The 22,222-nt window shown below is 30.7% G+C and overlaps 1 protein-coding gene across 2 annotated transcripts; it reads right to left on the bottom strand.

Moving 5' to 3' along the window:
- Positions 1-415: 415 nt before the first annotated feature.
- On the bottom strand, positions 416-22,209 carry LOC130444179 (NHL repeat-containing protein 2). Of its 2 annotated transcripts, XM_056779237.1 has the most exons (7): positions 21,827-22,153; positions 19,811-19,977; positions 17,692-18,310; positions 15,961-16,194; positions 15,667-15,878; positions 10,441-10,840; positions 416-10,372 (listed from the first exon to the last, which is right to left on the bottom strand). In XM_056779237.1, the coding sequence occupies exons 1-7, from the start codon at positions 21,957-21,959 to the stop codon at positions 10,329-10,331; spliced, it is 1,809 nt and encodes a 602-aa protein (XP_056635215.1). In that variant the 5' UTR covers positions 21,960-22,153; the 3' UTR covers positions 416-10,328. The 2 variants fall into 2 exon arrangements, with proteins under 2 accessions (XP_056635215.1, XP_056635205.1); XM_056779227.1 differs by having other exon boundaries at positions 416-10,840; positions 21,827-22,209.
- Positions 22,210-22,222: the final 13 nt, after the last annotated feature.

Here is a 22,222-nt window from a genome sequence, read left to right as displayed (position 1 = left end):
CTCGCAGTCACAACTTAGGCTGCCTCTTTGAAAACACAAGGCACAGTCTTAAAATAAGAAGGAGAAGAAGAGAACCTGGATGAAGCATAGGTAAACGCTGGGCATACTAACGATAAGATTTGGGTAGACTCTTCCATATAATCCACAAGACAAGCATTCTTTGAAGGACTTTCCACCGGATTAAAAAACCCATCAAGTAAGTAATATTTCAAAAAACTATTTAATAAGCTTTTATTTAGTGTTAGATTACGGGACGCAACTAGTGTGCAGCGGAATTTTCAGAAAATTATGGAATATATTAATCATAAAAGAGCAAATTGATACAAACTTGTAATTATTTTATTTTTTTTTAATTCATGTATTTACTAATCTAAGAAACATTTGAATTGTCAATTCATGTAAAAAAACCCAAATGTATAATAGAAACAAAAATTTATTAAAATATCAAAAAATATGTACAATAAATGTAATTTATACAAATCAAAAGTAATATATAAAAAAAAAGTTAAAAACGACAAAAGTATTGAATTTCCAAAAATTAAATAACAGGATAACTATTTACTGTTCATTGTAAACAATTGGATCCATTCCCATATTATGTGCGTAAAATGGTCACACTGAAATTATATAGTCAAGATTTTCATCTCTATCATTATGATTATAATTAGAACGTGGACTTTGAAACTAGAAGAAATTAATTTATAAGTCATACATTATAAGTATTGATACAGGTCATCAATTAGATACGTATCTTCAATTTTAACTACTTTATTTAACATTTCCTTAATCTTCAGAATATAAACCATCGATAAGATTGAAAAAAAAAGTTATGGTCAAAAAATTTACTATAAATATTATGCAATAATTACTAATAATCTAAGAGTCCTCATCAAAATTTTATCCCGAACAGTCAAAAGAATAGAATATTAGTATTTACCATTGCCAATAAGAAAATGTCCCCATAACTGGTTTGGCTTTCTTTCATTTATGAATATAGCCCCTCTATGATACATAAAATATGAATAAATGCTTAACTAAATCTTGTTCGGATATCTTGGCAAAACTTTTTTTTTTTTCGATTTTACCGATCACCCAAAGTTTGAATATTCACATATACAAACAAATATTTCTACTTAGTTCATACTTTTTTTTTATAATACCTGATTTATTTCAAACTAAGCTGATAATATCAGCTCCCTTGTTTTCACTTTAATATGGTGGGTCAAATGAAATTATAACCTCAAGGATTCGTTCAGTTCATTTATTTTAACCCAAAATGCACTTACCAATACAAAAGTAAAATAAAAATAAATTGGCATATTTCAACCACCAAATGTTACACGGTGTGTCTGAACCAAAGTTAAATGAAATGGCTCAACACTTTGGTACACTTGGAACAGATATCGAAAGTAGATTACTTATAGGTCATAAAAAATCAATTTCCAAAATAATCTGTATAGCCCTTTTCAAAAAAAACTGATTTAAAGAAAAAAAATTTTTTTTTCGTTTTATTGACCAGAAATAAATAAAAAACTAATGAAATATGAAATATCTATCAAAAAATGCTTATTATTATTATTACGTATGAAAACTATAAGTACAGCCATTACTATTCTCTTATTACATGGTTAATAAAAAATTAGAAAAAGTAAATAGTCACATTGAAATTGGCTGCTTCCATTCGAGCCGGTACAAAGAATAGAAAAGCTGTTGAACCAGGATTGAAAAAGAAGCTCACTACCAAAGCTCATTCAATAGATGAATATTTTTCTTACAAAGAATTTCCTCTTGTTAAAGTGAAAGGTGATGAAGTTACGAATACTCCTTTAGTTGTAGTTTATTGCAATGATGTGCCAGGGTTTGTTGAGTATGTGAGACAAGAGCGCAATTTATCAGAAGACCACTTGAAGTTAGGTATTGATGGAGGAGATGGATTTTTAAAAATGTGCCTTTCAGTACAATCAAAATCAAATATGGAATTTGAAAGTGCAAATAAGAAGCGAGCAAAATACATTTTTAAACAGGAATTGCAGCAAATAAATTCAAGGATTCTGGTGTTAAGCGATTATTTATCTTAGCAGCCGTTTCACAAGCTCAAGAAAATTATGAAAATGTGCAGCAACTTTTTTCAGAATTGAATATTAGTCCTTTCAATGGCACCATAGCGACTGATCTAAAATTGGCAAACATTTTGGTAGGTATTATGGCACACAGTAGCACATACCCATGTACGTACTGTTACGCAAAAAGTAATGAGCTTCACACCTGTGGTGATTTAAGAACTGAGGAAAATGTTTTAAATAATTATGAAAAGTGGTTAGCTGAAGGAAAAGGATTGAAGAGCCTGGCAAAAAATTATTTTAATTGCATCCACCCCCCTCTAATCACAGCATCTGGAGATAAAACATTCCTGGAAATAATTCCACCCCCAGAACTGCATCTCATGCTTGGTGTGGTAAATACTGTTTTTACGCACATGTTGAAAGAATGTCAAAGTGAAGCCGAATCTTGCCACGTTCAGCGTGAAGTTACACACCAAGGTTCGGGGTTCAATGGAAATGCGTGCAGAAAACTTCTACAAAATGTTGACGTCTTGCGGAGTTCTAGAAATCTTGCTGTATTAAAATACGTACAAGTGTTCGCTACTTTCCATAATGTAGTTTCTGCATGTTTTGGAAACAGTCTAGATGAAAATTACGTGAAGTGCATACAAAGTTTCAAAAACAGCTATATATCTTCAGGTATTAACATCACTCCCAAGGTTCATGCCGTTTTTTTTCACGTTGAACAGTTCTGCCGCAAAACTCAAACTGGGCTTGGATTTTTTAGTGAACAAGCAATGGAATCGGTGCATTTCGATTTCAACGCTTGGTGGCTCAAAACTAAAGTTGATGTGCAAAACCCTCAGTATTCTACAAAATTGTTAAGTGCCCTATGTAGTTATAATGCATTTCATGTTTGAAAAAGACTATTTACTTTTTCTAATTTTTTATTAACCATGTAATAAGAGAATAGTAATAGCCGTACTTATAGTTTTCATACGTAATAATAATAATAAGCATTTTTTGATAGATATTTCATTAGTTCTTTATTTATTTCTGGTCAATAAAACGAAAAAAAATTTTTTTTTCTTTAAATCAGTTTTTTTTTGAAAAGGGCTATACAGATTATTTTGGAAATTGATTTTTTATGACCTATAAGTAATCTACTTTCGATATCTGAAGCAAGTTCCAAAGTGTTGAGCCATTTCATTTAACTTTGGTTCAGACATACCGTGGTTAATTACTAATTAAAAAACAAGTCAATATACCCTCAAACTTTTTCATCGTTCAGCAAATAACTAAACTGAGTTATTTCCGTAAAACAAAAGTTAACACAATTCTCTCTGGTCCCAGAAGTATTTTACATTACTTAGGTCAAATTTTTTACTCGATTACCCTGGTTTATTTCAGATTATGGTTCAATATTTGCATGTATTATATGCAATTTGGAACTACAAATTTGATGTCTTTGTATAGTTTTGTAAATAATTTATATACATGGGAATAGAAAACAAATCTTATATTTCTGTAAATAACTTGTTCATTTTATTTTTATTTTTTTTTCAAAACAATTTTTATTACAGAATAAGTGACAGTCAAATGTGTTTTAACATTGGTATCAACTGAGTAAAGATTTTGTTAGTTCAAAAAGTCCTATTGCATTCTGGGCATATTGGCTGGTCTCATTTCATGCATTTATAATTTGTCTTCCTCTCCATTGATGCTGGACACTTGGAGAAGGTTTTCCTTTTTTCTAGCTTGTCACTTGTTCTCATCATATGCTTGTATGGTAGCCTTGATGTCACGTGGTAGATTTGGTATTTTCAACCGTCTGGTCATATGTGGTTTCATGAGCTCAATTGCTACGTCTCGTACGAATAGGTATCTAGTCACAAGAGGATAACCTCGGAACGACAGGTATAAGATGAAGGAATTGATGCAACTAATATCTAACATTTGATAGAATATTGCGAGGGGCCATCTTCTGGTTGTTCGACTGGACGAATATATCGCACATTTCATGTCCACCCCTGCTTTTGTTTTATTGTAGTAACAAACCATTACAGGTTTGTTTTCTCTGTCCCCTGTTGCAATACTGTGGTGCATTGATGACATCAATATTATATTATATTTTAGGCACAACAGAAAGCAAAGTTGTATTGCCTGCAAATCCATATAGGGTTCACCCCACTTTTCTGTTTGGAGATGATAAGAATTCAGTAGATACTTCCTTTTTATTTTTTTTTATAGTACCCACATACGTTAGTGATCGATCTCCATGGACATCAACATACTTAATACCATAAACAACCAACAATAAAATACGATATGTACGGCATGAAGGCCCACAGCTCGAGTATACAATCTTAGGCTCACAGTCAACTGAAGGTTACAAATAACAATTGGCGGGACGAACCATCAGGGATGCCAATTTCGAAGAGCCAAATCTCCCGTATGGTCTCAGAGACCGGTGATAGGGTTAAAGTGTTAATACTGCATCATCTGATTTGAGTAAAATTAAATGGGACCAGAACTGAATGAGCTACACTTAAACAAGCTCAAGTTATCTGACTTTCCATGCAAAGATAACGCTATTAAATAGTGATTCTCTTTATGCCTGATACCGACATTAAGCGGCTCAGTTATTCGACCAGTCTAGTACCACGTATTTGTCTAAGTATCAAATAATTTTTGGATTATTCTCCACTTTTCACTCATAAAAAGTATTGCAAAACTAAAAAAAATGTTATTGTGCTTTTTGTGTGGTCATGGTAGTGGAATTGTGAAAGAATTTAATGAAGTGAAATTTGAAGAGGCTGGACGTATGGTCATATTTCGTAAGGCATTTTGATTTTCCCGAACATTAAGTGATGCTGGATGTCATTCTGACTGTTATGGAAAATTTGTTATACAAGACTAAAAGCGATGTACTATGAACAAAATTTTGAAAGAATATTATGTTCAGAAGATGTAAGTATAATCGCAGAGATATCCATAATTTTATTTTTAATTCCTTTTAATGTTTCTACTCATATGCGAGTTCAAATGTATGTATATAAATATGTAAAAGTATTAAGTCTGCATTTACCAAAATGGATACTTTTCAGGAAGAAGATTGTTAATTCGATGATTATTTATCCCTAAATTTAAATGTAATAAATTTGAAAGGTGTTGTGGGTTGAGGACTCAAAATAAAACACTCTAAGCATTTTTTACAATGCCAAAGTTTAGATCTTTATCAAGGCTAAAAACCTATGGTATATTATAACTCAAACGTTGAGGAAGATAAACAAGTAATAAAAATTGTGAAATTAAAAGTAAAACGATAATCAGATAAGTTTCTTCAAATGACTTTTTGCTTGTTCTTCTGTTTTATACAACAATGTGCATGTCATACAGTTTGTTTAATTCTTTGTCTCATATTCAGTGTGACCTATTCATTTATATACACATAAATAGATTTTTATATTGTTACAATAAACTTATCCGATTATCGTTTTACTTCTAATTTCACAATTTTTATTACTTATTCTTTCTTTCTCTTATCTCTTATCTTTCGCAACGTTTGAGTTATAATGGACCATATATTTTTAACCTTGATAAAGATCAAATGAAAGATTGAAATGTTGGCATTTCAAAAAACTCTTGATCTGGTCACTCACGGTACTGCGGCGTCGTACAATTTCATCGCATCCAACTAAATCAAATGCAATTGGATCGTGTGTGGCCTTGCATCCAACTAAATCGTACGATTTGATTGCAGGCAGAAAAGGCTGACTGCAGCACAGCAGTGTCGATCGGATCAACATTTAAGCCGTATGAACGATTTGTTTAAACTTTTCTTGTTTTAAAATTTGTTTTCTCGTAACTATAAATGTCGAAAATGGCTTGTGAGGAAAATTTATTGCGTGAATTTTTTAAGTTGTACAAGGAACAAGAGAGGAGGAACATTTTAATAAAAAAAAATTAGAGAGATTAATAAAGAAGCAAACGAAGATTTTGGGCACAAAAATTAATAATTTTAGAACATCTTATGAAAGAGAACTAAAATTAGTAAAGAACTCCGGAATGGGGACTGATGATATCTATAAACCGAAATTATGGTATTTTCTAAATGATCAAAATGTACCCAGAGCAGCGATTTCCAACCTATCGGACGAGGAAGAAGTAAGTAAATAATAAATATATATGGTCACAGCTTTATTTTGCCACAGAACGGCCCCTTTATTGTTAAAATATGATTTAAAATTTTCTCTTGTTATTTTTGCAACCTAACCAAGTATCAGCGGATTTCTGGTGAAATTTTGATGATCAAGGTCGATTTTCTTGAAAATTGGTATGAAGGTAGTATTAATAACCTTCTTCTTCAAAATATACCCTGTGCCGAAGGGTGCTTTTGCCCTGGAGATGAAAGCCACCAATAATCTCGTGGGTCGACAGATTGACTAATTTCAAGCAACTTTTGGTCTACAAAGTTTTTTCTAAAGATGATACTTTTCGAGTTATTAATGATTAAAACTGCTCATTTTTCAAAAAAAAAAAAACGTATATTTTCTACCGTTTTTCATTTTTTCATTTCATTTTATCAGCAAAATCATTAGGAAGAAAAATGTAGCTAATAAAGAAAACAAAGAGATTCGAGCAAAAAAATATTAGTGATGATGAAATATAATATATGCAAAATTGTTTTTTATATTTTTTTCTAAATAAAAATTTTTATTGTTAAGAATATTTTCATTTTTATATTGCTTATGTTAAAATATTTTAATTGCAATTTTCAAATTTTTGGTCATTGAAGGTGGGTTTCACAAGGGTTTAAATATTTAAAAAGCAATACTTCTTGAAAATACTGATTAAATATTCTCAATTCAATATAACTACACTTTGGAATAATTTTTAATAATAAAAGAATTTTTTAACTTTTGATTAGGGGATGATTTGAAGGGATTGAGTGAATCTGATTGATCAAAAACATGTTTGAGAATGAAAATAAAAATTTTTTTTGCAATAAGGGGTAATTTACACCCCTAAAATATAAAAAGTCCTTCATAGAAAAGGATGCGTAGAGCTTGAATTCAAATTTTCATGAAAATTGAGATTATAAAAAAAGGTTTGAATGGTACTACTCTCAGAGGATAGTCTCTGGAGGAGTTGCATGAGTCCGATTAATCACAAACTTGTTTTAAAACATCAACAGATCCAAGAATAATTCATTTAAACTGTATTTTACTCAATTGCATGCTAAAAATGAAGATTTTTATTTTTTTTACGAAAAAGAGTAGTTTTCGCTCCTAAAAAATGAGCACCCTTCGGCTAAGAAATTTTAAATAAGGGAGTAAGTGGAGCTTGAATTCAAATTTTCATATAAATCGACGTTGATTAACAAAATTCCACAATTTTGACGTTTTTTACCGCTGGTTCCTGACCTATATACCTCTAAAATCATTTAACATACACCTTACAACAATACCCTGTAGACATATACAGTGTGTAGAAGTAGTGACACAAATTGTAACCACACATTAAAAGGCAGAAATATTTTCATTAAAATGACACAATAAGTTTAAGTATAGTGAAATACAAGATGATTTAAAATAAAATTATGTAGATTTTTGTTAATGTGAAAGGATTTGATTTACATCGTAGATGTCGCCAGATATGTGCATATGCTTTAAAATCACCTACATTTTTTTTAAGGGAAAACGTTTACTTCTTTGATCCGTATAATATTTACTGTTTTCAAGATATTTTAATTTTACTGATTGACTATGGTCCTCCTTTGATATAACTACAAAGTTCAGTATTTAATTCATATGGAGCATGTGGTAACATCTACGAGTCAAATAGGGTACTTGCATGGTTTGGAAAAAAAATATTTGATCAATATTTATTAATAGAGAACATAATTATTGAAAATTTAAAAATTTTGTAAGTAGTTTAAAGATTTAAATAGGCCGCCATATTGCTTCAACTGTTCAATGTTTTTATTAAACCTATAACGGCACAAAAAACCAATGAAAAATTCTAGCGATTTTCAATTAAATATTTTCATTTTTCACTCATTAACAAAAATCTATACATTCTTTTCAGTTTAATATAATGTATTTCATTAGGGAGCAAACTTAGACTCAATATTATCACCAATATAATTTTATAAATTATATATATATAAATATTTTTATAAATTAATTGAAGATGAAAAGATTTGAGGGAAAAAATGTGATCTGAAGAAAAACCTCAAAGCCTATGAAATAGAGATACTTGTAATGTGTAACTCCGGAATTCAAGTAAAAAAAGTAAATTTAAATATTATCTTGTCATACAATTATAGAATATCCAGCTTCCGTACGTCTTTCAGATTATACTTTTTCGACGACTTACTCAATATGTGACTCTATTAAATAGAGAAAACATTAATTCGTGTAGGTCATCGAAAGATTATATGAAGTTGTTGAAATAAGATACTGTATTGAATCAATTCCATAAATATCTATATAATACACATATTGCGGTGTTTCTAGCAACAACAAAAAATGGTAGCTGAGAATAGAAATTAGATGTAAATTCATGATAGTAAATAAAAAAATTAACTCCTTATAACATTCTGTATCAGAAAGTAATTAAGGTAATTTTATTTTATATGAAAAATATTTTTAAGAAATATTTTCAATGAAAATGGCTGCTTTTTTTAACAGCAACAAGGAGTAATCGTTGTAGTAGATTTTAGAGAATTTTTCTTTCAAAGAAATTCTTATAAAGTGTCATTAACTGCAGGATGGCCCCATTTGGTCGTAAAATGTACACTTCAAATTAATAACTAATATAGGGAATCATCAGCTTAATTATATTTTTTCATTCTCTCTATTTAGTAGAATTCTAGAGAGCATCTAAGTGAAAGTACTTTTGCAATAATTTCTATTATAAAATTATTTGTCACATGTATTCCATATCTCAATCGTAAGAAAATATTTACTCTAGTTTGAAACTCTTTTTCGACATCCTACAAATAAATTTTATTTTGAAATCATTTGATTTTCGTTATGTACGGATGTGTTTTTCGATCGCTGTTATCAATTTTGATACGTCAAAAATAAGATAAAAGTGAAGGAATAAAAAAGACATTTTATCGGTTGATGATAAAGAACAAAAACTGGTTATCATATTCTCAGCAACGCCAGACCCAAATACTGAGGAATGGATACCACTACACCAGTTTGGATTTAGAAAGCACTATAAAAAAATACTATACATCAGTGTTTTTAGACGTTAGCCACGCATTCAACTAGATTTGCAACACAGGCTTATTTTATAAAATCAAAAAATGTCTTCAAATGACATACATCAAACTGTTAAGCGTTAGAGGGTTCAGAACAAAAATTGATGAAAGCACTTCAGACACTCATCCATTAAAAGCATGCGTACCACAGGGGAGACAAAATCCGCCCGAGTGACGACTGTTGCTTTCTTCCAACTCCACACATTTGAGTAATAGCTGTAATAGACGATATTTATGACAACGATATGATATCTGTTGACGTTTTTTCTTTGTAGTACATTCTTGTTTGTAACATATTGTGTTCATGAAATACAAAGCAATCTCCTGTGAAGAAGCCACATTTCGAATGTCTCCAGTTGGTTCATCACCCTAAGCTTTAGAGTCCTCGTCTTTAATTCATACAGCATTACCGACCATATATAGCATTCAACTTAACTTTAACTATAAGGAATTTATTATATCGGTTAATGACAATCCTACTGAGTTTCAACTATTTCTGTAAATAGCTTGAAAATTCGATTCTTTTTTAAAGCTTTCCATATAACTATAACTTATTTTTGAATGAATTAATTAAATTGAAAATATATTTTTGTATTATAAATCCTGTAAAGATTTTAGCTACTCAGTAAATAATGAAAATAAAGCAATTTCAATATTATAAACACAGAAAATCGTTTTACCCCTTTCCCATGGATAATTATTATTAATTAAAAATCTTAATATTTTTTAATTATTTCTCATAATATTAGAGCACCTTGATGTCACTCGAATTCATGACCAAGTTAATATTTTCTGTAACATTACTCTTACCAGTTGCCTCAAACTTTATTGGTATCTTGATGAGAAAACATTTTGGTAAACACGTATCAGTTGTACAAGTGAGTAAATCAAATAAAAAATCGACATATTGTTCCTTATAATTGATATGATTTGGCACATTAATTGTAGTTTCTATGTGAGTGAGATCTGTACCATTTTTGGGAACAGAAGACCAAGTAACATCTGGTAAATCAACCATCCAATTCTGTGGAGCTCCATTCGTAAGATTTAAACCCTTTTCCAAATTCAAATATATAGAAAAAATTATTTTACCTCCAGTCGAATTTAATTTAACGGGTTTACCTGTAATAATTTCATAAGAAGAGTTTTTGATCTTTTGTTTGTTTTCTTCTAGAGATTTCAATTCCAATTTTTCGATTTTAATGACATTATATTTATTATTTAAATGCAAGACTTTTATTTGGTGATTATTTGTGTCAGTTATGTAAAGTTTTTTGTTATCAATGCTGATACATATACCAGCCGGCTCTTTAAAAGTGCTAGTAGTGCCATCTATAGTATCTTCAGCAGGAACAGTTATCGTAGAAACTGTGTTTTCGGTTACTTCCACTCTTTTTAATTTATGATTATAAGTATCAGTTACGAATAGAGTTTTTTCATCCTTAGTAATGCAGACACCAAGCGCATGTTGTAATTTAGCATCAAACAATGTGCCATCTTTATCTCCAAAAGCGAAGAGATTCTGTAAAACAAAAATACTGTATTATCAACTAATTTTACGACATAAACAAATTTATTTAACAGTGTGAATCAGCAAATACTCAAGTTTGCATTCGTTCTAGCTTGTAATTAATGAATCAATATTAAAATTAAGTTCTGTGTCTAAGAAAATACTAAAATCTGTCAATGATGAGATTAAAGTCACTTTGAAGACTGTTTACCAGTGGCATGAGTGATTCAGAAGTAAAAATGAGTTAGTAAAGACAAGAAACAGTCGGAAGGAGTTTAGACCTCTAAAACAGATCAAAATGATGAAACATCTTTGGTTGAACAGGTGATTTTGTAATCGAGAACTTAGTAGAGAAACTAAAATTTCATAATGGTCAGTACAAAGCAAATTACAAATGAGCCAACAAGCGTCAAATTAGTTTTGTCATCAATGTCATAGTCATTATTTTTTTCAATTGTGATGCATAGTGTGATCACAGCTTATTCAAAGGAGAACATCCAAACTACCGCTTTCAAGAGCGGGTATTAAAATATGTAAATAAGGAGATCCCCAAGCGGTCCAATGAATTTTTTCTTCATCATGACAACGCTTCATACCACAGATTAGCTGCTAAGTCTTCTTGTAGGTCCATAATCGCCTTACACATTAGATTTGGTTATGTTATCCTAACATTGAGTATGTCACAATGAGTAAATGAAAGAATTTTTTCAAAAGTGGGCACAGCCCACAATTTAAGTATTTTCATCAACAATTTCTCAACTACATGGCCAGGTAAGTGTTATTAAATAAATTGACACTTAATTAAAAATATATAAGTAACAAAAAAATGAATTTCATCTGAAAGTTAACAAAGAATTATTATAATTATACATTTAGTTCTTGATTGCGTATACCACTTGACTTCAGATAATTCTATGACCGCGCGCTCTACGCCCTTTATCTCGAAAACAGTTGAAGGTATAAAAAAATGTTAAATACAAAAGATATAGAGAATTGAATTCTGTACAATATTGATAATAAATACAAATAGCGTATAACCCATAGAAAACGAGATATTTGCAAAAAATATAAAACGCACCATGAACTGTGCAGTAACCTCACTTCTTCAAGAGATCTTACACAAATTAAAGCTGTAGTACCATAACCCACACAGATTTTTATAAAGAATCTTCAGACGAAGATCAGCATCAACTTTGACAGACAAATGGAATACAAGTTTTATCTTCAAATATGAAACTCGTGAGCTACAAGGACAAATCCTTTTCCTTGTGAAAAGTGAAAATCTTCTATGAAAGTGAAGATTTCCAAGAGGTGGCTATAAACAAAAGAGGGAGAGAAAATGAGTCTACCTACAACCAAGTTGTACCTATCTATTTATCAGACTATGCTAGATTTGAGGAATTAATTTCTATTTAAAATCCTCGTTCTATGTTGCTCAATATTATTTTGTTTATTTTTATGTTCTTCCTTACATTAAACGGAGATTTACTCAAATTTAAACACAATATTTGTGGACGTCTTTTACTTCAAACACATGGGTTTGATATTTTGTTATTTTCTTACATTAAATTAAAATAAAAATAAAGTCATATTTTGTTTTATTCGTCCTAACTTAACAAGTCTAAATAAAATTAATATCAACATTAAAAAAATCTTTTTAAAACTCTGTAGATTTTACATTACATTTAACACACTACTAATCAGTAAGGTGACTTTATTTTTTTATTTCAAATCCGTGACAAGACCTTGTAGCGGGGGGAGTTATAATAAAAATCATTTTGGTAATTTTATACTTTCCCGGTCCCCTCGTTTTTTGGCTTTAGAAAATCGAAAAATCATCCGATTTGGATGAATTTTTTTTAAATCTTCGTTTTTACGGCGGATCTATGAGAAAAATATGGAAATAAAAAAAAATGAAAACTTATATTGGTTAGGGTGTGTGCTAAAAATTCAGAACGGATGTTCACATTTGGTCTGCTTTTCAAACAGCCCCTTCCCCTGCCCCTCACCCCACTCCCTATTCTCTTTAACAGTCGTACAATATCATTTTTTTAATGGTGAAAATTTTCAATTTTTCAAAGTTAACTTTTAATATTTTTCACTTAATTCCAATAAGTGATTTTAAGAATGTTTTTGTTCATATACCTTTAATGTTTACTTAATGAAAACGATTATATGTGAGAAAAGGTCATTTTTAAGAGGAATTATCATTATTTTTAATTGTTAAAAACATGATAAATCAACAATTTTGTATACATTTTTTTTTCAATTTGTTCGTTTTATTGTGTAGACTATGAAAAAAAAAAAATATAATAACTTCATTTTATTATTTGGAAAAAAGTTATCGACAATTATAAATGAAAGAATGCAATTTCATGAACATTTAAAGCCCCGAAACCTTTATAAGTTTTCATTTATTCCCATAATTTTTTTCGTGAATCCGCCGTAAAAACGAAGATTTAATAAAATGTATGGAAGTCGGATCATTTTTCGATTTTCTAGAGCCAAAATTGAAGGGACCGCGAAAGTATAAAATTACCATCAATTTTTTAAACAAATCAAATTTTTTTAATCAGAATTACTGAGAACAAAACTTTTTATATTATTCTGAACTAAGGATCTTTTTCAGTATGTCTTTTTCACTTTGAAGCATTGTATAAAATTCTGTACAATTTTTTTCAATTAATTTTAGTGAGTAATATCTCTTTTAGTCTTATTTTAAGTCGAGTATTGTCACTTGTCTGAAATCTATTCATTAAAGAAAATATTCTTTCTGTGGAGGCATTTGTGCCAGGCAATCAGAAAAAGAACTATGCTAATTTTCGTTAATTTGAAAATGGAACTTCACGATTATTGAAGTAAGAGATCATTTCAACCCATCTTTGGATTGATGAAGTTTGGTTATTTTTCCATTCGACAATTTTCTCTTCCATAACGTATAGTTTCATATAAGCATACTAGTCGTATATATCAGTTTCAGATATTGAATATTGATAAATATTGAAAATAAAAATGTGGAACAAAAAGCAAGGTAAAAACCCAGGACTGTCCCAGCCAATCTGGGACGTATGGTTACCTTACTAATCAGTAGAGATATCTTCAAACTATATGTGCAGCAAATTTGGTACGCCTAAGTACCGAATTAAATGATCTAGAAAACATTCCATTTATAATCGTTTTTGTATTGGCTTTTTTGTAAAATTAGCATTTATGATGTTATTGCACTATTGAAATAGGGATGCAATATAATGAACTTATACAATAACAATATTAAATCTTCTCAATATGTCAAAATATCAAATTGAAATTCGAAGTTACTTTCAATATTTATAAAATGATTTGTCGTCCCATTTTGGAGTATAATTTACTCCTAAAATTTGTTATAATTATGAAAAACTGGCAAAATATTATATAAAATATGTGAAACAAGCCGTCTCTGGAAAATAACAAAAATGAGATACAATGATAATTCAATTAATAAACCCCCAAACAGACTTTTTCACATTCAAAATGGAAGGAAACCTACAAATCAAAGACATAATAAATTATTTGAATATTTTTCTTTTGAACAAAAACCAATTTATTGAGCTTTACATTAAGAAAATATCAGGAAACGCTCAAAGAAGAAAACAAGAAGGAAAATAACTATTTGAAGAAATCCCACAAATTGTTTAATTTATTTATTACTACAAATCAATGTTTAGTAGCAGTAGTCATAGGAGTGGGTCGTGTGTTTATGTTTCATGCCTTGTGTTTTGATTTGACTTGTTTTTGATTTTTGTTTGCATCCCAAGTTTTATAGATGTGTTAGTTTTTGCTCCACATGTGTTGTTTTGCTAAACATGACCTTGTTTAGTTAGCAGTGATATTTATCTATTATTCTGATTAACTAAACTCCTGCTCTCAAGGCTCTAATGGGCTTGAGAGATAAAGTACAAGAAAAACGCTTCAGCAGAAAACTGGGAGACATATCAAGAATTGCGAAATCTTGCATTTGAGTCAGTCAGAAGAGAAAACGAGGGTATCTTGAATTTCTGGAAGGTCTGAGTGATATAAAAGCACTTTGAAAGAGGCTTGAGAAATATGAATATTTACTCCAATTTAAGAACATCCACAAATCTGCCTACAAGCTTGCAAAAGGTCAATGAGATCTGTAAGTACTTTCTAAGCGTATTCAAAAAGCCCCTGTTATGTCAGGAGAAGATTGCTTTCTACAATAACCAACCATAAAATGGTTTAGCTTTGTTATGGAGTCTCCTGAGTCAGTTCTTAACCATGTATTTGTGATTAAATCAAATGCAGCTGGAAATGATGATCTTACCTTGCGAATGCTCAAACTCTGCTTGCCTATAGTGCTAAATCTCTTTTATGCATATTATAAATTCTAGTCTAGAGACTGGCTACTTTCGACTGAGTTGAGAAAGATTTGCGTCCTATAAGCTTGTTACCAGTACTTTCAAAAGTCCTCAAACGAGCAGTGCAAATCCAAATGAACTCTTTTTTACATGAAAATAATATTCTTTCTGTGCATCAGTCAGGATTTCTAGGGGGTATAGCACAGCAACGGCAATGTTAAATATCACTCACCACATAATAAGAGCATTAATAAGGAGAATGTTGTCATATCAGTCTCCTTGGTATTTGATGTGTTTGATCATGATCTTCTGTTTGCAAAGCTGAAGTATCTGGGATTTGACGAAATATCTTGTAAATTTTTTTAATCTTACTTAAAATGAGAGCACAGATCAGAGCGGATACAGCAATAAAGCTCAAAATAAACCTTATCGTAGTTTATGTATATACATGAAAATAAAATAGAATTCAAATCAATCCTTTACCTGTGGATTTCTGTCTCCACCCACAACAGGTGTAACTTTTCCATCAGCTAGAGATAACCTTCTAATGCTGGAGCTTTCACTGTCTGCAATATAAAGTTCCCTATTTTTCTGGCATAACGCAAGTCCCGACGGTTGTGCAAAACCAGCAGAGTTGGGATAACTGTTATTTTTATTTTCTTCTCTACCAGAACCAGCGATATTTATACATGTTCCTGGAAAATAATGGACAATTTTTTACTGACTAGAATTGCAACTGGATAAGTCAAATATCAAGAAGTTGAGGATGAGAATCACCTGCCATATATTTTTTACACTTCCACCAGACTGTATCTTCAAGAAACAGTGCCCAAATTTGATGTGTACCGGCCATTGCAATTATAAGTACGTCTCGTATTGGTGGATTGCCATCCGGATGAAATGTGAGGTCCATATCTCGTGTTCGGTATATGCATAAGTCCCAAGGTGATGATATAGATTGCAGTGGACCCTTCTGACCTCCAATTTGATCGTCACCCTGTTTACCAGTACCTGAAGAATTTTTTAAATTTCAATTTTTTTGTTCACTAAAAATAATATGAAAAACAGACAAAATAATATAGTCTGAAAAAATATTTAGAGACCTGAAAAACAATCATTATTTATAGCAAGGACTTATTGAGATCAAACAAATAAAATGAGAAAGAAGAAAAAAATACTTCAAATCAGTGTTTTTAGACGTTAGCCAGACATTTGACATGGTTTGACACACTGACCTATTATATAAAATCAAAAACTGTCTTCCAATTACAAAATTAATGAAAGCACTTCAGATAATCAACCATTAAAAGCAGGTGTACCACAGGGGAGCGTCTTGGGACCATTATTATACAAGGCATATCTACCACACCTTTGCCAATAACATGGTCATATTAGCAAGCAGACACATCTAAATGACATCCAAACATGGTTGAGCAAACAAAATCCGTCCAAGTGACCTTCACTCTGAGAAGAGACCAGTGCCCTCCTGTTTATATGGACAATGTACAAATACCACAAGCTACTAATGTTGCATGCACCTAGACACAAGGTACACATGGAAAGACCATTTCATTAAAAACACAAACAAATCGACCTGAAAGTAAAAGAGCTATACTGACTAATTGATAGAAAGTAGTTTTGTCAAAGGTGTCATAACAGTGAGAAGCACATAACAGCATGAACAACTGGCTAATCATGGAAACACGTCATTCCATCCACTTTAGAACCACAAGACTGTAGAAGAGTAAAAAGAAATTGTCCAGCAGACATACAACAGTGAAGAAGATCTCATCACACCATAATTGATTATATACTCTGAAGCCAACCCATTAGCTTAAAGTATATGTTTTGATTGCTAATGACATAGAAATTAAAAAATCTAGAAAAAGTTGAAAAATCTGTTCTTTTATCACACATACTTGACGATAGTTAAAACTTTTATACTGGAAACATAGATTTACTTAAGGGTAAGTTAAATACCTGCCAAATAAATATATACCACTTATACACATTTTCTCGACCACATCTAATTATGAAGGAATTTGAGTAAAAACCTGAGTACAAATCAAACAGAATCATGATTTGGAAAAACCTAAATTTTAGGAGATAAAATGAGAATATCAGTTTTGATTACCATTGTCAACAATAAGAATGACAAAGCAGATGCAATAAATGGAAGGCTTTCCAAAGAAAGAACATTAGGACTTCTCAGAAATTTATTGAAATTGACAGTACTCTTTAAATAATCAAAGATACATAAATACAGATCGATAATTATGAGAAGTACTTTACGTTTGTAAAACTTGGATACACAAAAGAGAAGGTGAAATGTGAAAAATACTCGCAGAATAGCAATAGAACTGTTTTCAAAGACAAAGATAAAAGGACAGGCAGAAAATTAAATGGTTAGAAGCATTTACAATTGATTTGTATAATAAAAAGTATATTTAAAAAAGTTGAAAAAATATTTTTATTTGAAATGGCTAGGTACATTATGATTATGCTTACCGGCTACTGTCACTACAGTTCTAGTTTTAAAGTCAATTTTTCTGATAGCATGATTCTCAGTATCAGCCACAAAAAGAACATCTTTGTTTTGAAATGTCAAGCCTTGAGGATTGTTAAATTCTGCATCTTCAAAATTACCATCTTTAAAACCTAACTTCTTCCCACCAATTTGTTCCATAACAGTTCCATCCTCCTTTAGTACCAATATTCTATTATTACCAGTATCAGATATAGCTAATATCTCATGATTATTTTCGTCCAAAATATTTGTAACTTTGCCTGGAAACAATAGAGGTCCTTTCAAATCTGGTAATAAATGGTATGCTGATTTAATTGGTAACTTGTGGTTAGAGATCATTCCCTTGTCTTTATAAAATTTCAAAGTGTTTTTGATATATATTATGAGATCTTTTTTATGTCCTTCCCCAGTAAGCATCACAATGGGATTGGCCGATGGGCCTAATATCAACAAAGTAGGCCAGCAATGTACATCACAGTTTTTCCACATTTCAGAATTGGCATCATTGACTACTGGATGAGATATATTGTATCGTTGGACAGCAGCCAAGATGTTGGATGATATTTTTTCATTCTCAAATTTAGCACTATGAACACCAACCTAAACAAAAATATGTTTAATTAAAAATGCGCTTTTTAAGGTTTAATACACAGCTGAAATGATTTTTTCAAGGATTATAAAAAAAGACATTTACTATGTACAATCATGACATATGGGGCAGTAGTTTAAGGTCCTAAAAATAGTTTCAATACCATGAGAAACAATCTTTAGAAGGTACAAAGACTGGCTTGTATATGTGCGACCGGAGCCATGAAATCTCCCACCTCTCCACATAGTACTGGAAAGCATGACAAAAAAACATCACTTAGAATATTCAGAGAAGGAATCACCAAATAAAAACCGTCTCTAAATAAAGACCATACTTGGGACATGCCTCAAGATGATGCATTAAAAAGTTTAGAATTGAGAAACAATTTAATTCAATACTAAGGTGTAGAAGAAAGTAGGATCAGAGCAACATACAAGAAATGAATACAAATACCATTAAATAGTACTCGGACGAATCTAAAGCAGCAGACAGAACCGAGATAGGATGTATGGGCCAGGAACCAAACACTCTGAAAACCTGGACAATATACCAAGCATTTTCAAGCAGAAATTTATGCAATTGAAAAATGTTTCAAGTTCAATTTAGAGAGACAAGCAGCCATTAGAGCTTTAAATTCCAACATCATAAAATCTAAACTAGAAAAATTGATCAAGCTAGGCAAGAAAAATAAACTTGCCTTACAGTGGATTCCAGAACTAACTATGGGACATGAACCCTTCTGTGGTATCAGCTACAGAACAATAAAAAAAGCATTGGAAAAGAAGGTAGATAGAAGCAAAGCCAATTACTGGGAAACATGCAGGGACTGAGACAGGCGAAGACTCTTCTGGGAAACTATAACCAGAGCAGATCTGCTAACTGTATCAACCTGAGTAAGAGTAATTTGCGAATACTAACAGGAGTCCTATCGGAGCACTGTTGTCTCAATGGGCATCTAAAGACTCTAGACTTAGCAGATAATGTGGCATGCCTATTCTATTGTACAGAGGACGAAGCCTCACTAAGGAACTTCAGAGCACTACACTTATGAGCGTATGAGATAGAAGACAAAGATCTCTGCTAGTTACAGATATCCCACATTCTAAACTTTCTAAAAGGAGTAGGATTAACATATCAGCTGTAAACACTGGGTTCCTCAGTATCACAGCAAGAAAAGGGGACAGCGATAGATCCTTTGGGTCACAGTGTATACAAGACCCCAATATCTAAATGCATACATACTCAAGACAATGACTATGTAGAATAAAAAACCATTCCCATTCAGAGCAAAGCATAAGGTATTTTTATCATGAAACATAAAATTAGTAAAATATTAGTAATCTTTTTTTCTGAACAACAATCAGATACTTTTTGTTCAGCTTCAATATATGTTGTTTTCTTTCAATTGTATGTCAACTATAATATTTTTTAACATACATTCTTAATTTCTGTCTCAATAATTTGCACATAATAACCAGAAAACTTATTTTTATTTTCTGTGGTTTACTTACTACAACCAAACCATCTTCTACAGAAAACTTGCTTTCAATTTCCCTTAAGTCTGGAATAATGTGCATGCAGTTAATGCAGCAATAGGTGAAGAAATCCAAAACAACTATTTTTCCATGTAGGTGTTTGGCAAATGATAGGGGTTCACTGGTATTAAACCATTCCAATCCTGAAAATATAAAAATTAATACTTCTAACCTTATATCTTATAATCCTAATTATTGGATACATAGTGGTTACATTTGTTGGATAGCATTCATTTGGTGTGTAGTACTATCAGCATGGGAGATGTGCCGCCTTTAGCTTACTTTGAACATTAACATTTTTTTATTTATCAGTATGATTGTCATTAAACCTCTGTCTTAATTAATCTGATACTTATAATTACAAGAAATTCAGAACATATTCTTTGATATTTCAAGTTTGTATTAACTAAACTTGCTAATAAAAATTTGTTTATTCTCTTTTCCTTCTTACAATTCGGATAATTCATTTAAGTGGATTTATTCTTAAAGAAGACAGTCAATATTCTAAGAAACTTAAGACTATCTGCTTAGCACTATTATTGAAATTTACAATACACCATGTAGGTATTGTCTGGTTTTCTTATCTCATTATAACTTTCTTCTGCTACATCATTTGTATGCTATCATTCATATAATAAAACAAATAATATAGCATATTATAACAAGCAGTGAATCTTTTTTACCACATATTTCACCTTTTTCTTAATGATTATCTCCTTAAATTCTTCCAAAGGGATTTTATATGTCCATACAAAATATGTATACTTTGGAAAAACTGGAGACTCTAATATAGGACATCTATTTTGTAGATTATTTTGTGTTTTGGAAAAATTCATGGAATTATTTTGTGAAAATGTGTGTCAGAATTGGTTTTATACAGTTTAGGTGATACATAAGTAGATGTGCTATATGTGTTTGAAAAGGCTGAGGTTACTGCGTTGATAGCAAGCTTGTTTTAATTGAGAAATTTATGATGGATATTAGTCCATAACGTTGGCCATTTGGCTGTGTGAATATTGAGATTCAATTAATCAACATACAATATAAAAAACTATAGGGTTGAGATTTTCTGCAGCCTATGTTCAATTAGTTCAATATTATAAAAGAATAAGAGGAAACAAGAAATCATCCATTTAGTTGCAATTTTATATTAATATTGTCAGTTAAGTCGTCAATCTTGTAACTCCATAGCATCAAATTTCATAGTAGACACAAAAAAACTTATTGAAAACTTGACCTGTTTTTTTAAATAAAGCATTAAAATTGTGACCAGATATTAAATTTTGAAAACATACATGAAGAAACATAGTTCAAGTAAATTAATAAGGAGTGCTGTTAGCTTTAAACAAAATGGAGGTCTTGAGTTGAGAGGTTTTCTATTTAAACTTTTAAATTGTAACTGTGAATTTTTTGAGTCTGTAAAAGTTTTTCTGATAGATGCATTCATAAATTATCTATCCAAAATGTTGATATAAGAAAAAAATAGAGTTATATAGTTTGCGATGTAAGCCATATATGTATTATATACAATCTTTTTGATATTAAATATGCAAAAATAAGATAGTAAGTAGAACACATGAAAGATGTACAACAGAAATTGTTGTTTCAGATTTACATACAAATTGAAAATATATCATAGATCAGCTTGAGATATCAGTATATAATGGAAAAGTTTCTTTCGTTTCCAACTTAGGTTAGTTGTTTATAAAGTTTTAAAGAATAAACACTATAATGTTTACAAATGACGTTGTTGTCAATTTGGTGTTTAACTATGTCATTTTTTATAAAAAAAAAGATTGGATCAAAACTGGGAATTTGGCTTTAAACTATTGAGATTGTTTCAATAAACTTACAATGAAATTATATTGATTCAGACAAATTCAATAAAGTAATATCTTGAAAATAAGTATTATCCTCGCATTATATAAAGCTTTGTTACTAGAAACTTATTTTGGAATTTCTGTTATCTCAAAAAGTGATGGACATACTTACCTGGTGCAAAATCCTGTACAGATGCATATTTAACATTCCTCAAGTATTCCAGTACACCTTCATCTGCATTTTTAGATTGCTCTATAAAATTTCGCAGTTTTTCGTGGGAATAATACAAGTAATCGGCACTCATAATTCTTCTAGGGAATGCGATTTTTTATTATTTAAAATAGTAAATAGTTTCCGAATTATATTTCTTAGCCAATATAAATTAAATTATCACGAGATAACGCAAAGTGAATATTTATATTTTTGTCCTAAAAAGATATTCTCTTTTATAAGCGTAAATGATGATAAATAGTTAACCTAAATGATATTCCCTGACAGTCCTTATTTTAGTTTGGATTATTATCACTTAGCGCTGTTGTTCCTCTGTTGGCAATAAATATTGTTGGT

Source organism: Diorhabda sublineata, chromosome 1, assembly GCF_026230105.1.
Source record: "Diorhabda sublineata isolate icDioSubl1.1 chromosome 1, icDioSubl1.1, whole genome shotgun sequence".
NCBI lineage: Eukaryota > Metazoa > Arthropoda > Insecta > Coleoptera > Chrysomelidae > Diorhabda > Diorhabda sublineata.
Note: the sequence above shows the minus strand (reverse complement) of the source record. Positions and strands in the feature narration are given on the sequence as shown.